Source organism: Tamandua tetradactyla, chromosome 8 (assembly GCF_023851605.1).
Source record: "Tamandua tetradactyla isolate mTamTet1 chromosome 8, mTamTet1.pri, whole genome shotgun sequence".
NCBI lineage: Eukaryota > Metazoa > Chordata > Mammalia > Pilosa > Myrmecophagidae > Tamandua > Tamandua tetradactyla.
This window is the reverse complement of record NC_135334.1, coordinates 29,166,090-29,182,013: the sequence shown is the minus strand read 5'-3', so window position 1 is coordinate 29,182,013 and position 15,924 is coordinate 29,166,090. Positions and strand designations below refer to the sequence as shown.

The window sequence follows — 15,924 nt, the reverse complement described above, 5'->3', positions numbered from 1 at the left end:
GAAAGTTCTCCTTACTTCCAGTTCCGGAATCTCACTCTTCCGGTCGTGGGTTCACTTTTCTGCCGGGTCTGACCCACTTCTCTTCCAGAAAAGCGCCAGCCTCCCACTTGCATCCATCGACCTCTGGAGTATCCTGTAAATTCTATCTGTGACACACTCTGTGCCAACCATTGGTGGGAAGAATTTCTCAGGAGCACGACTTCCGGCCTGAAAGGGAAGCCTCCTCCTTTTTCTCCCAGATCGCTTCCTCCCCCCACCCCCGCCACGCGAGGCTGCGGCGCACGGTATGGGTGTGTTTGTGTGTATTTGTGTGGGGAGGGCGTTTGGAGGGGAGGTTACCGGGAGCTCCGAGGCCGTTGGCCGCTGGGTGGCGGGGATACCGGTGATAAAGATGGGGGTATTTTCTCTGTCTTCCTCTTGGAGACCTCAACCTCCCCGTCAGGCCCTCTAGATACTTCCCGGGGCCCAGCCGAAAAGTCATACTTATCCAGAACGTCCCCGTCCTTATCTGGGGAGCAAAACTCAGTCCCCGGGTCCATCCCAGCGGAGCCTGAGCGGGGAAAGCCGACCGGGCCGTCCAGATTCCGCTCCAGCGCAAGCTCCGGCCTCGCTTCGGGAGAACTGCCTGTCGGTCTGGGCTGGGGGAAAGGCAGCCATGCCTGGGCCACGGGTGAGGGCATAATAACCGGTGGGAAGGCTGCGTTTTCACGAAGGACTCGGGTGAAGCTGCAGAGCTGCCTTTGAGCCCTGACTCCTTGGCTTCCTGGGTCGGAGGAGATCTTGTAATGGAGTGGTTCTTCGTCTCACACTAACAAGATGCCTGATTTCCTCAGGATCGAGGGGTGAGTGAGCTATGGGGTGGTTGCACAAAGCCCCTGCTAGCTAACACGTTAATATCTTTGTCCTCTAGAAGTTGGAAGCTTTTGCACAAAATAGGAAATAAAATTTCTCTGAAGGAAGAAATTTAGGGTATCTCTGCATCTGATGTTTCCAAGAGTCAGTTTTTATATTTGTTGACACTTGTAGTCACTGACACTTTTAAATTTAGATATTTGCTTCATTGCAAATTAATTTTGGGAATCAAGAATTTTCTAATTTGGATCTTTATATATACGTTGCTTGCCTGAGACTCTCTGGCCGACAAGTTAGGGCTTTCAGGAAAGTTGATCTGTAAAATAGGGATGAAGATAACTTGCCTCATATAAAACACATAGTTATTGTGAGGATGAATGAAATGGTGCTCATGTCATCTTGAGCAATTTCAAAGAACTTTAAGGAACACTATCTCCTTTCATCCTCACACTAGTGTTGTCAGGCATTTTTCCCTTTTATTTGTGAAGGAAAACTCTTCCTCAGGGCATCTGACTCATAGTTCAGTGATTTTACCTTACCTCATGCTTCTTTATTTAATTGTAATAAAAAATAAGGTAATAGAAATCGTTATTAAATGTTATTTATTGATTCATTTCAGATTGAAGAATGTCCCGGGTTCCTTTGGGGAAGGTCCTCCTGAGGAATGTCATCCGGCACACAGATGCTCACAATAAGGTGGGAGGGACAACCCAGCCATTCCTTAACACTTACTGAAGGCATACAATGTGCCAAGCAGTATTTTGGCACAATTGGGGAGTACAAAGATGAATTAGATAATTACAGTACATTTTGATATATACTATAATAGAGTCATATGCAAAGTGCTTTAGGGTACTGAGGAAGGAGTGATGAATAATGAAATCTGCTTTTAGGAATTAGAAAGGATTTCACAGAAGGGGTAGTTTTTGAGTTGTTGAAAAGTGAACTAGGTCTTGGTAAATGGGTACAAGTTTTACCAGGTAAAGGATCCTCCTGGACAGAGGGAACTATTATGTGCCCGAATGAAATTGAATGTGTCTAACCTGTAGAAAATTACAGAGATGAGGTCTGAGTGGTCAGTTAGATTTTGAAGAATCAGATTTTGAAGAAACTTCTGTGTGATGCTTGGGAAATTTTAGGTGTTTTCCTCTAGGCAATAAAGAAGCATCAGATGTTTTAAGCAGGGCATGACATAATCATATTTGTATTTTTGAAAGGTGATTTGTCAGCTGGGTAGGGATAGATCAGATGGGTAGAAACAGTAGTGAGACAAATTAGGAGTCAGTTGCAGTTCCAGGTGAGAGATGATGAGGGCTCAAAAGAAAGCTGTGACAGTGGGTTGAAGAAGAGGAATTTAGGAAATAAAATCCAAAGAACCTGGTGACTGATTGGATAATAGTAAAAAGAATGGCCAGCTTGTGTATCTAGGTGGATAATGATGCTATTTTTTGTTTGTTTGTTTGCTGTATGGTGAGGGTCACATTTCATTTTTTTTCCACACAAATATCCCATTATTACAGCACCATTTATTGAATTTTTCTGAGGGGGGGTGAGGAGTGCACTGCCCGGGAAATGAACCTGGGTTTCCCACATGGCAGGCAAAAATTCTACCTCTAAACTACCCTTGTAACCCCACTATTTTTTTAATGCAATTTTTTGAGATATATTATATATTCACATGCCATATAATCGTCCAAAGTGTACAATCAGTGGCTCACCGTTTCGTCGTACAGCTGTACCTTCATTACAGTGGATTTTTGGACATTTTCATTACTCCAAAAAAAGTAAAAATAAGAATAAAAATAAAAGTAAAAAAGAACGCCCAAGGCATCCCATCTCCCCAATCCCTTATTATTTATTTATGTTTTGTCTCTATTTTCTTACTCATTGATGATGCTATTGATTAAGATAGGGAACAGAAGAAAAGGGACAGGTATGAAGTGGGTAGTTAGTTTGACTTTGAACATGTTGATTGTGAGGTGCTTATAGAAGATCCAAAAATAGTTGGAAATTCAGATTTGGCAGAAAGGAGAAAACTTGGAGCTGAACATAAAGGATAGGAAATTATTGATGTAGGTAAATGTTAGAAGTCATGAGAGTAGATAAGGTCACCTACGGAAAGCTTGTATACTGAAAAGAGAACCAAGGATCCTTGTTTGATTTCAGTGAATTGTATTACTCTTGGTTTGATCATAAATGTTATTACTATTATATTACCTGATAATTTGAGTAGTGTGAGGATATAACTGTTACCCAAGCAGCATCTCCAATTGTGCTAATCTGTCGCTACTTATAGGGTAAGCTTACATTTCAAAGGGGATCTAGCACAGTTTTTACAAAATGATGCAAGAGGACTTAGAATTAAAATGTATTCTTGTTCTTTGGCAATTTTAGTCTGCTTTTTTTTTTTTAATTTTTATTATGTTGCATGTAGTCTGCTTTTCAAGAAATTCTCTTATAACCATGCTGTTTGTTTTCTTTTGTTTTTGACAAGTACAATATTATGAAAAGAAACTTAGTGTAGACTTTAAAGACCTATTTTTTGACATTGGCAAATCATTTAATATCTTTGAGCTTTTTTCCTTCTCAGTAAAACGTAATAATCATACCTCCTTTGCTTCCTTCATAAGATTGCTTAAGATTCAATTGAGATGATAAATTAAAACAATTATGCATCTTAGAAATATAGGATTATCAGTTGCATTGCAAAACAAGTGCAAAATTGATGAAGTGATAAGTGTGTATATGCAGGGTTTTTTTTGGCATGTTATTGAGATATATTCATAAACCATACAAACCATCCAAAATACACAGTCACTGGCTCATATAGTGTCATTATATAGTTGTGCAATCAACCCCATGAACAGTTTTTTAAAAAATATTTTTATTGAGAAATCTTCACACACATACAGTCCATACACGGTGTACCATCAGTGGCTCCCAGTATATTACATAGTTGTGTATTCATCACCATGATCATTTTTTAAAATATTTGCATCACTCCAGAAAAAGAAATAAAAAGAAGAAAGAAACAACTCATTCATCCCATATCCCTTACCCTTTCCTCTCATTGACTTCCATTTACCCAATTTATTTTTACGCCTTATCTCTTTTATTATTTATTTTTCAGCCATATTTTTTTACTCATCTGTCCATATCCTGGCCCATGATCAATTTTAGAACATTTTCATCACTCAAGAAAAGAAATGAAAATTAAAAACCCAAATCTCCCACATCCCTTATTTCCCCCTATTATTGATTGGTGTAGTACGTTTGTTACTCTTGATGAGTGAGTATTAAAATATTACTGTTAACTATTGTCCATAGATTATAATAGGTTTTTTCCCATAAACTCCTCTGTTATTAACTCCTTATGCCATAAATGCGTTCTAGTTCATGAAAGAACTTTTTTATATTTGTACACTTAATTGCAGGAATTGTCCACCATAGGATTCACTTGTTATAAGTTCTCCTGTTTTGAACTTCAACTTTCCTTATGTGACATATGTGACTTTACATGTCTCCTTTTTACCGCATTCACACACTATTCAGCACTTTTAATTATTCTCAAATAAAGTGCTGCCATCACCTCTAGGCAGGGATTCTAAAATTTGTTCCCTATTCCTTCAGAAATTCTAGGAATTTGGAATTTATTGAATGTTTACCAGCTCCATAAAGAAACTGGAATTTGTTTCCCAGTTTTCTGATAATAACCCAGCATGTAAACCAGTATTACTGCAGACTTTATTTTTAATGTTATTGATGTAAAGTATTAATTGTATTAACTTATTTTTATTTCTTTCCTTAAAAAAAAAAATCTAGATTCAGGAGGAATCAGATATGTGGAAAATAAGAGAACTGGAGAAGCAGATGGAAGATGCTTACCAGGGGACCAAAAGGAAAGTGTTACCTAGCAGTTCAAGGTGAAGTTGAAACTCTGAGAACCAAAACAATTCTTACGTTTTTCAGAATCATCAACTTTTGTTTAAAAACATTTTGTGGTAAAAAAAAAAGGGGGGGGGAGGGGGTAAAAAAAAAGAAACAGAAAACAATAAAATATTCTGGTATGCTAACGATTGGTGATTCATATCCAGAATTCACTTAACCCTTCCCTCTTTTATAAATCTTGACCCAAGTGAAAAGGTAATGGCTATGATACATATGGATCCACTTTTTGTACTTAGGTGCAATGGAGAATTTAAAAATTCTACCTTGAAGTATTGTAAATGTTGACAGTTCTGTGGATTCTGACCTTGTCTGATGGCCTTTAACATAAGATTTTTTACTGATATCTTATAGTCATTTAGCTGACCATTCATTCACTCCTTTTCTCTATTATTCTTTCATACTCTCACCTAGCTTTCTTTACCCCATTTACTCACACACGGTGTTTGACCGTGTGTGTGTTTATGACTGTGGAGTATATGGAGTCACACAGTGTGTGACTATGGAATTTGTGGACTTTGGTATATGATTGGCTATGTGTGAATGGCTTCAGACATGAAGTATTCAGGTTTTCAAGGTAAAGAAGACAGAGTCTGCAACGTAGAAACAAATAACTTTCAGTTTCTTTTCATTCTGAAGGTGGCTTTGTGAGGATATAGAAGTACACTTAGTACATATGATGATTTATTTGTATTAGGTTGTTTAATCCAACTGGCATTTCTGGGAACAAAATAATGCTTTTTTAGGGTGGCCTCTATGCTTATGCCTATCGTGGTGGATAAGAACATATCTCTTGAGGGGTAGTATTGTTTTTTCTTTTTAAAATTAAGCTTTTTATTTTGGGATCACTGTAGATTCACATGCGGTTGTAAGAAATAATACAGATGATCATTCTGTTCTACTTATCAGTAATTCACAATATCATCACATAGTTGCATATTCATCATCATGATCATTTCTTAGAACATTTGCATCAGTTCAGAAAAAGAAATAAAAAGACAACAGAAAAAAATTCATACATACCATGCCCCTTACCCCTCCTTCTCATTGACCACTAGTATTTCCCTCTACCCAATTTATTTTAGCATTTGATCCAAGGGTAGGATTCTTATCATATTATTGCTGTATTCCCAGCAGGTAGAAGAGTGCCTGGCACATCATAGGCTCTTATAATTTTTTTGTGTTTGCATGGTCTGGGAACCGAATCTCGGTCTCTTGCATGGAAGGCAAGCATTCTACCACTGAACCACCTATGCACCCTTCTTACAGTTTTTTGATAACTCAGTGACAGGCTGCTGGATCGGTGGTTCTCAACTTTTTTTCTACCCCAACATACCGATGGTTTAGGCCTTGTTCCCATTATTAATTGTGACCTCACTACAATGAGTCGTTGATTTAGGGGGAGAAAGAGGTATTCCAGAATCTGTAGGGTAGTTTGAAAGTCCCCAGCTGTGATTATGCTCTGCCTCCCTCTTTATATGCCCTCCTAGTTGAAAATCAGTGAGTGAGCACTAGCATGCTACAATCCAGAACTAATTTCCTCTCTACTTTGCGATAGAGTGGGTAGTAATGGTTTGATTGTTTTCACTGGACAACTTTACAGATGTAGAGAGAGGAAGAGGTAATGAATTTTTTTTTGTAATTTTTATTTTCTACATTAAATACTGGGTTGTTTGGTTCTCCCCTCAGCTTGTTCCATGAGCTTTGTACACGCTGTTCTATAAAGTAACCTCAGAGATTGCTTCTAAAACTAAAACTTCTGCTTTTTCTTGTAGTCGGATGCGTAGTGATGGTTTTGATGAAGAAAGTCAAAGAGATTATTGGAGAACAAAGCATGAAATTTCTGGGACACTGGAAGATGATTTTCTTAAGGCTAAATCCTGGAATAAGAAATTATATGATTATGAAGCTAACATGCCAGATAGGTTTGTGACTAAGTTCCCATTACCCTTAATGATATGTGGCTTGAGAATGTGTACTTTTAAAATTGCTTACACAAATGTTCATAGCAACCCAATTTTGTACTAAATATAAATAGACAAAAAAGCACTGAATTTAAAGGGGCAAATTTTATGAATTCTATCTCAATAAAGCTGTTACTTTTTAAAATTAATTATATCAATTACAAAGCATTATGTGATGAAGTATTTTTGTAAAAGAACTTCCCAGCTAAAGAACATAGTATTAAGAGTTCCTTAGTCTTTTTTTTTTATTGTGATAGCATAACAAAAATTTCCCATTCTAACCACTTCCATGTACATGCTAATTATGCACATACATTCCATGTAATGCTACTGTACAATTCAGTGGCATTATTTACATTCACAATATTGTAGTATCAGCACCACCATCTGTTACCAAAACATTCCCTACCTCCTGGCTCCTGTTAATCTGCCATCTACTTTCTGCCTCTGAATTTGCACGTTACAGGTATTTCATATATGTGGAGTCATACATTTGTCCTTTTGTGTCTGGTTTATTATTTATCAATAGGATATCTTTACTGTTTCTTAATGGAAAGGCAAGTCCTCTTACAAATATGGAAGAAGAATCCATTGTTTCTGAAATGATGGTTTGCAGTGCAGAAAATGTAGCCAACAGAGTCACTGTGCTAGATAATATGGGGTTGATTCTACCGTATCTCTTGTTTTCTCTTCTATGTGTATTTGTGTATGCACACACTTTTAAGTCTGATTTCATTTTAATTTCCAAAATGTATGCATTACTTTAACAATGCATGTAATATGTCATCTTACAGGTGGGGTCACAGTGGTTATAAAGAGTTATACCCTGAAGAATTTGAAACAGACAGGTAAGGCAGATAGACTTACTGGGGGAGAAAAAGTTAGAAATTCAGATTAGTACCAAAGTTTGTATTATAAATTGACTTCCTAACTTTCAAATGCTGTAACATCATTTACTTTTGAAAATGTAACTAGATGGGGTGCAAGGGTATAGTTCAGTAGTAGAATTCTCATCTGCCATGCAGGAGGCCTGGGTTTGATTCCCAGTCCATGCACTTCCCAAACAAACAAACAAGCAAATAAACAAAAAATGCAACAAATGGTGCTGCAATTAAGGGATACTCACATGGAGAAAGAATAAGTATGACACCCACCATACAGCATACAAAAAAAAAATGCAACTAGAGAAGCAGTAGTTAGGAGATGATTTTTATTTTGCCTTCTGATGTTTGGCATGTCTGTAACACTTAGGTTTTATATATGGTATTAGACAGCAGTAACTCAGTATGGCAAATTTGAACTTTTGCAAGTTTCTGTAATAGTAATAGTTGGTAGTCTCACAATAATTTTGTCAAAGGTCTAATTTAAAATTCAAATGTTAACTACAACTTCTTACCTAGAATGCAGATTAAAATACAAATATATTTTTCTTCTCTATAGTAAAACAGTTCTCTTTTTTTACTTTATTAGTAGTGATCAGCAAGATATCATCAATGGAAGAAAAACATCTCCCCAGTTAAAATCATCTACCCATGAATCCCGCAAACACAAGAAGTCAAAGAAATCCCACAAAAAAAAGCAGAAAAAAAGGTCACACAAAAAACAGAAGAAGAGCAAAAAGGAAGCCATAGATATAACAGCAGATTCCTCAAGTGAGTTCTCAGAAGCAATTGGAGCTTCTAGTACCAAGAAAAGGAAACAACCACAAAAGCGTAAGAAAAAATCCAGGAAAAAGTCTCTCAAAAAATCTACTTCAGTTTTAGAGTCAGAAAGTGGCACTTCTCAGTCAGATGATTCAGCATCCAGCAGTTCTGAGGAAAGTGAGGAAACAGACACTAAGAAAACCAAAAGGAAAAAGAGAGAGAAAAAAGTTGATATTCCTGTTGTTAATAATGAAATACAGGAGAGGACAAACAAACGTACAAATTGGAAAGTGGCTACAGATGAAAGGTCTGCTGAGAGTTCAGAGGATGACTAAATGTGAAGAAAGGTCCATTCTTCAGTTTCCCATGTTACTGTATATTTTCAACCCTTACACCTTGGGGTTTTGCCAGTGACTCCCATTCAGCACAGGGACTGTCAGCTGTCATGTGCCATTTGTAAACATCTGACAGACTTCTATTTTGGCCTGTTAAACTTGATCCCCTTTTATTATTAATAGGGAATCTGGTATTTTGTTATGGAGGTTTCTTGAAGAGATTATTTTTTCCAATTAACCACATTTAGTATAGGGTACAAATTCAGAAAATTAAAGGACCCAGAAAGCTTAATTCAAGAATGACCTGGGCACACCTATTGGAATGTTCACTTTGGGGAAAGCAAGGGTTGGGTCAAGCGGTAGATTGGAACCAGTGCTGTACAGAATGACAAGGGAACATTGTCTTGCTCTCTTATTTGTATAGCGGCTGTCACATCTTTTATTTTCAGCCTTGGTGCTTTGATCCTTCTGTATTTTGATACCACAGGTGTGGTCCAATTTACTTAAAGGAGAAATGGGCATAAGAACTAACTTCTTCCTTCAGGATATCATCCATAGACAGCGATTATTAGAAAATAGGGGCTACTCAAATTTCCCTGCTGGACAGGGTCCATAGAGCTACACCAAGTATACCCCTAAATATGGTAATTGGCTAGTAAATGAAGGGTTTTACAGCTCCATTGCTGGATATTATCTAAATGGACTTGTGTTTGTAATTATTTTTTCAGTTGTCTTTGATAATCTTCACCCAAATGGGGAAGAATTAGGAGTTAGTTATGCTGTCTAATTGTGCTCTGAACAGGATTCAGGGCAAGTGCCATTTGAATGTGTGTTCTATGTTCATTTCTAAATCTGTAAATGAACTTTTTCCCTGAAACTAAGATGAATCAGTTCCAAAATGAAACAGGTTTCTCAGGGATATACACACTTCTTTCCAGTCTGCCTCTGGAGTAAAGCACCAAGCAGAGACCACATTATTTTCCTTTGCGATACTGTGATCCCTAATATGCTAACTATTAAGAAACGAAAATATCACTGATAGAAGGCAGGCAGAACACAAGTGAAAATTTTTCATTATGGGAGAAAAGATCAAGTGTTATACTGTTACTGTTTTTTCCTGGTTGTCACTTAATAGGTGGAGTAAAAAGCTGAAAACTCATACTTTTGAATTGGTCTTGGTTCTGCCACTAACTGGTCATGAGGTCCAGAGCAGTTAGCAAGTCTTGGCCTCAGTTTCTTTATGTGTAATACAGAAATACAGCACAACAGTATACATCAGCAGTAGGATACAATTTTGATGACATTCCAGGAGGTGGTAATATTTTGTGGTTTTTCACTAACTACTAAATTTGTTCACTTTACAGGACAGATTTCTTAATAAAGTGTTTAGTCTTAAAATACATAGTTGGCTAGAGGTTCCCTATCCTTTGATTATAAACAGGTGCTACCCTTTGGGATATTTGAAATTATACTTTGGTACTAAATTGTCAATATTCCATGGTATGTATTTTTTATCCTCCGGACTGGTGGGGGTGTATGGGGGAAGAAGAATATAATTACTACCTCATAGCCTAAAGCAACTTGTTCTTGGTGCGGGTGAAATTCTTGTTGGAAAGCTTTTATGATGTTATTTTTTAGCACTGTTTCTGTGTTGAACACAAGCACAGAACAGGAAGATGCACTAGTTGGGAACAAGGCATCTCTAGGAACTTGCCTCTCTTTGGGTCATGATCCTCCCATCTCCCCCATGTTGGCAGGCCTCTTTCTCAGCTATTATGGAATCTTGGCTGTTCTTTTTCTCCCATGTTTACCTTTTCTTGGTCATGTGGGAACAATAAAGCCATCTTCTGTTCCTCACCTTTCTCAACTCGAAACTCTTCTCTATGCCTTAGGTTAAGGTTTTGATGGTTCTTTAAATATGGCTTAGGGTGGCTCTTCGAAATCGAAGATCTCTCATTTGCACCACCAGCCTTGTAACATATTTCTAGTGTTCTTTATCTGTTGGGAATGTCTCTATTAAATCCTAAAATGGGATTAAGAAGAACAGAGAATTGGAGAATTCATATTTATTGGATAACTGATGTGATACAATTAGGGAACTTCTGAATCCCAAATAAATTTCACTTTTTGAACATTTGATCTGTTACTTTTTAGCACCATAAGGCTTGTTAGAGCCTGATGTTGACCTGACAATGGACGGACAGTCTTCCCCCACTGGTACTTTAATCTGTCCAATAACAAGTCCTTTGCTTCTGTCATTCTCCCAAGAAATGGCCTACTGCCCGCCTTTCTGTACAATCTGAGCAAATCGACTGGTGATGGCAAGGGTAGTGTCAATGAAGCGGTCCACACAGCTAGAGAGACAATTTTCAGTGCGGGAGTCTAGGCGATTCCCTGGCTTCTCCACACATTTATCCCAACATAGCTCCATGAAATGGTGCACCTAAGAGGAAAGAAGAATAGTTACCACTGGTGTCTGCAGGTAGCCTTAACTTTTCTATTTTCTTCCCATTTTCTGTTACCTGACAAAACCATTCTTTTAATCAACCATGAAATCACTTTGGGCTCTTCTCTTTCCTCACTTCCTAATTTGTCACCAATGTGACACAGATCTTCATCCCTAGAGTACAACAAAACCCTTTTGTCCTCTCTTTTTCTATATTTTCTGCATCTTAGTAATTGAGAAACTTTTCACCAAATCACACCTGCATTTATTTAGTGCATCAACCATAGATGTCTGTTAGCCACTCAAAGCACTCCCTTATTTAACCCCCAACCCAGAATGTTTTAATAAAGTTGGATACTGTATACGCAAATGTGAGTCTTAAAAATGATCCTGGGCGGGCCACGGTGTCTCACTGGCAGAGTTCTCGCCTGCCATGCTGGAGACTGGGGTTTGATTCCCGGTGTCTGCCCATGTAAAAAAAATACATATCATTGATAAAGATGATCCTGGAATGCCCTCCCTAAAGATTTTCCATTTTTCAAGACCCACTGATAACTGTCTTCTCTGAATTTGTCCTATAGTACCAATAATAGTATAAAATGTATGGATTTTTCCATGATTATATACACCTTTGTTGTTTTCTAATAGTGTCAAGTCTTTAATCAGATTGTAAATTCTCAGGCAGGGCTAATGCCTTCTTTTGTATGCCCTAAACCAGGTAGCACAGGTGAAAATTGGGAAGGCAGGGTACCAATTCATTACCTCAAACCACTATTCGCAACTCATTCTGGACCTAAGAGAGTAGTCGTTAAGATCTTAGCCTTTTTGGGGTCACAGGCACTTTGAGAATTAGAGAAAAGTTAAGGATCCACTCCCCAGGAAAATGCACATACAGGTACGTAAAATGTGTGCACTTTCAGAAACATTCAGGACCCCAAGATTTCTAACCAGAGTTTTCACTCCTCGATTTTCCGTGAAGTCGTCCCCTTGCCACCATCCTCCCCCAAGCCGGAAAAAAAAGGATAGAGGGCAAAAAAACCAAAAATCGTTTATTAAACGGTTGCTATTGGAAAAGCTAAGTACTAACCATTAAATCATTCTTTCTACAGTCCTAAAAGATGACTATCGTTCCCTCCATTTAAGAGGCGTGGTTAAGTGATTAGCCCAAGGTCATAAAGGTAGAAAGGGATCAGGCCTGAGTTCGAACCAAGTCTAAAGGGCACCAAACCGATAACTTCAAAGCCGAATTTTTTCCAGTAACATTCTAGTACGCCTTCGTTTTCAAACACTTTATCGCATATGACCCTAACAATCCGGTGAGGGAGGAGCGAAGGTGAAATCAAGACTCTCAAAGGATGGGTGCCTGGGCTAGAGGCACATGTGGCCTGTGAGGGGCAGAGGCAGGATTAGAATCCAGATTTCCCAAATGCCGGCCCCAGAGACCTCGCCGCCACGCTAGACTCGTGTTCCCTCGCGTCTCCCAAACCTTTCTCCCCCTTTTTTACACTTTGTCTTCACCCCAAGCGAAGCTTGCTTTGCGGGCACTTGAGCAATACCTGGCACCCGCAGTGGGGGGAGCATGACTCGTCTGTTTTTATCAACGGACCGAGCGCAGCAGCGATCGAATAACAGATCCGCCAGCGGCCTTCCCGCACCGCCAGGTTACAGTTTCGCGCCGCGGGGATCTGTCCTTCACCCTCCTTCCCCTTCACCCTCCAGGTGGCCCCTGTCCCGGCACCTGTGCAGTGAACTGCGCCTTCTGCTGTTCGGCCGCCACCAAGCGCTGCAATTCCGCTTGGTCCGCCTCACCAAGCTCTGCCATCATCTGCGTACAGCGCTGGACGCTCCGACTAAGGCATATGCGCACAAACCGAATCCCCCTTCCCACCCCGACTTCCGGTTCCCTCAGCGGTTTCGTTTTCCTTGTTTTCTTTTGTAGTCAGTTGGGTGAGTGGATGGGGTGTTGTCACAGGACTGCTTCCGGGTTGCTGGATGACCTTGAGTGCGCAGAAGCAGGATGGCGGGTCTTTGGAGGTTGGGTGTCCTCTGCGGTGCCCAAGGAGGCCGAGGTGAGGAGTCACGGCAGCCAGAGGTGCCTAGCCCAGCTTCCAGCGGGAGGAGGGATAGGGGTGAGAACTTGTCTGCTGGCGGTGAGACCCCGTGAGGAGAAGGAATCTCTCCTTGTTCCCTTCGGTAGCACTGGCGGCACCTGCCCGAAACTACGACGGTCAACGTCGCCCACGAGCCCAGATGTCCATCCAAGTGCGCTTCTACCCTGCTCTGGGCCTACAGCATGATGGTTTAATGTAAAAAAGAGATCTTTCTGGAAGTTACCAGCCTACTAAGGCTGTTTTGCACAGTTCTCTTTTTTACCCATTCACTGTCGTTAGAATATTCCCACCTCTAATCTGGGGGGAGGTTTAGGGTCTGAGTCCCAATACTTATTCTTGTTCATTTCTCCTGGAGTTGGTATGTGTGAGTATGGGGTTGAAGGGATCAGGCTGATGATCATTTATACCAATGGGCATTTGTGTTATACCAAGCACTGTAGAATGGTTGGGATACAAATGTGGATAAAACATGATTCCTCCCCTCAAAGAGCTTTCTTTCTTATAAGGAAAACACATGTAAGCATAATTTTAGCATAAAGCAAAATCTGTTGTGCTATATGCATAAGGTGTTATGAGAGCCCAGAGAAAGAGTGTTTATTTACCTTGTGTTTGGAAGGATTACCTTATCTTGGTTTCTGAAGGAAGTGTCCTGTTCTGAGGATAAGAAAGGCTAAGTGAAGAAAAGCTTTGCAGTTGGAGCCACTGGGATGTAGAAAAGCAATGATGGACTATGGTATTAGAGAAAAACAAAACAAATAGGATATTATTAAAGCTTCAAGGTCAAGATGAGGAAGAGAGATGAGCCTGGAAAGGCCTGCTGGAACCAAATCACAAAAGAACATGCGAGTCTTGATAGGGAGTATGCATTTTACCTGGTGCGTGAAGGGGAGCCATTGAAAAGTTTGGCTTTAGATTGATCATTTTGGTAGCTATTGCTACTAGCACAGCTGTTGTTATGGTAGTGATGGTTCTGAAGCAGGGAGAGGATATAGGAAACTGTTATAGTAGCCCTAACAAGAGTGGTGGGTCTTAGACTTGGAAAGTAGTATGAAGAAGAGAAGAAAATCTCAGGAAATGTTAAGGAGACATGTCAGCAGAATTTGGTGATTGATTGGATTTAGGGAGAAAATTAAACATGACTTTCATTTGTGAGTTAAGTTAAAGACTGGCTGTAGTGTCATTAAACGAAATGAGGAACATAGAAATGGGAAGCAAGTCTCAGATGAGAAAGTGGGTTGAAAAATGATTTCAGTTTTAGGCATGGTGAGTTTGAGGAATACGTAGGGTATCTCTGTGAAGAGGCCTGACAGACAGTTGAACTTCTGTAAGGATGAAGATGGAGATTTGGGTATCATCAGTTTATAGGCACTAGGTAAAACCGTGAATGTGAAAGAAATAGCCTGGGGTTGGCATAGAGAATAAAGAACAATGGGCAGCAGATAGAAACTTGGGAAAACCAACATTTAAGAGTCAGTGGAGGAGGAGACTGATAAATGACGACCAGAAAAGGAGAAGAACTAGAGGAGAGTTCTGTCAGAGAAAAGAAGGATGCAGAGGTCACCAATTTCAGATGATGCAGAGAGGCCCAATAAGATGGAGACTGAACAGTAACTGTTGGATATGGCCATATGGAGATCATTGGTTACTTACCAAAGCAGCTTTCATGGGAATAAAACAAGTATAAGATAATTGAAGGATGATTGGGGAGTGAAGAAATGGAGATAATTTGGATAATATTTTAAGGAAGCATGAATGGAAAGAGAAGGAAGGGAGAGAGCAGGGGAGAATGCATGAGCATTAGACAGAGGACATGGGACCAAGGGAAGGGTTGAGTACCACATGGGTTGAAGGAGAATTGCCATTGGGGAAGAAGGAGGGGTAAAGATAAAGGAAGAAGTTGAAGCGCATTTTATTGAGTGCTTATATAACATTTTGGAGATGTTGCTGAGTATTTTGCATTCATTATTTTAATTTTATCGGCATATTGTAAAGGAAGTACTGTTATTTTCATTTTTCAAATGAGGAAATTAAGGCTTAGAAAGCCTATTTAACTTAGTTGCCCATCATTTCACATTTAATAAGTGATTGAGCTGTATAAACTTAAGTCTGTCTATTTTTTAACCAAAAGGTTCAAAAGGGGACAGAAAGGGATGAGATAAAAAGTTTAAGTGGAAAAATTGGTCTTGAAAAGAGGAAGTAATAGATTAATTCACCAAACTAGATTGATTTTCTTGTCTTTTTTTTTTTGCATGGGCAGGCACCGAGAATCGAACCTGGGTCTCCGGCATGGCGTTCAAGAATTTTTCCACTGAGTCGCCATTTGCACTGCCCCAATTTCCTTGTCTTTTATCTGTCTTGATCTAGTACAGAGCAAACAGAAACATATAGTATTTGTTTGTTGTATGAATAGATAAATAAATAGAAGGTGATAAAAGCTACTGTTTTTATAAAAATGAATAAAAGTGAAGCCCTTTTAGATAAGTGACTCATTGATTCTTCAATCATCAGTAGATACTTTGCCTGACTTCCCAGTGATATAGATTTTATCTTCTTTTTTGAGGTATGATGTTATCCCTATTTGGAGTTAAGTGACTTGTGTATGGCTATTTAGAAAGTCTGTCAATCCTG

General features: G+C 39.2%; 3 protein-coding genes across 10 annotated transcripts in view; 2 read left to right on the top strand and 1 right to left on the bottom strand.

Moving 5' to 3' along the window:
- The first annotated feature begins 19 nt into the window (after window positions 1-19).
- NKAPD1 (NKAP domain containing 1) lies at window positions 20-10,875 on the top strand. Of its 8 annotated transcripts, none has more exons than XM_077112933.1 (7): window positions 20-284; window positions 733-842; window positions 1,472-1,548; window positions 4,675-4,775; window positions 6,573-6,722; window positions 7,556-7,609; window positions 8,232-10,875. In XM_077112933.1, the coding sequence occupies exons 3-7, from the start codon at window positions 1,480-1,482 to the stop codon at window positions 8,737-8,739; spliced, it is 882 nt and encodes a 293-aa protein (XP_076969048.1). In that variant the 5' UTR covers window positions 20-284; window positions 733-842; window positions 1,472-1,479; the 3' UTR covers window positions 8,740-10,875. The 8 variants fall into 8 exon arrangements, with proteins under 8 accessions (XP_076969048.1, XP_076969046.1, XP_076969047.1 ...); XM_077112931.1 differs by having other exon boundaries at window positions 714-842; XM_077112932.1 differs by having other exon boundaries at window positions 697-842.
- TIMM8B (translocase of inner mitochondrial membrane 8 homolog B) lies at window positions 10,791-13,394 on the bottom strand. Its single transcript, XM_077112938.1, has 2 exons — window positions 12,924-13,394; window positions 10,791-11,182 (listed from the first exon to the last, which is right to left on the bottom strand). The coding sequence occupies exons 1-2, from the start codon at window positions 13,008-13,010 to the stop codon at window positions 11,015-11,017; spliced, it is 255 nt and encodes an 84-aa protein (XP_076969053.1). The 5' UTR covers window positions 13,011-13,394; the 3' UTR covers window positions 10,791-11,014.
- SDHD (succinate dehydrogenase complex subunit D) overlaps window positions 13,108-15,924 on the top strand; it is a 25,632-nt gene continuing 22,815 nt past the window's right edge. The window contains exon 1 of the mRNA XM_077112937.1: window positions 13,108-13,254. Coding sequence (XP_076969052.1) covers window positions 13,203-13,254 — 52 coding nt within the window. The 5' untranslated portion in view covers window positions 13,108-13,202. The remainder of the gene's footprint in view (window positions 13,255-15,924) is intronic.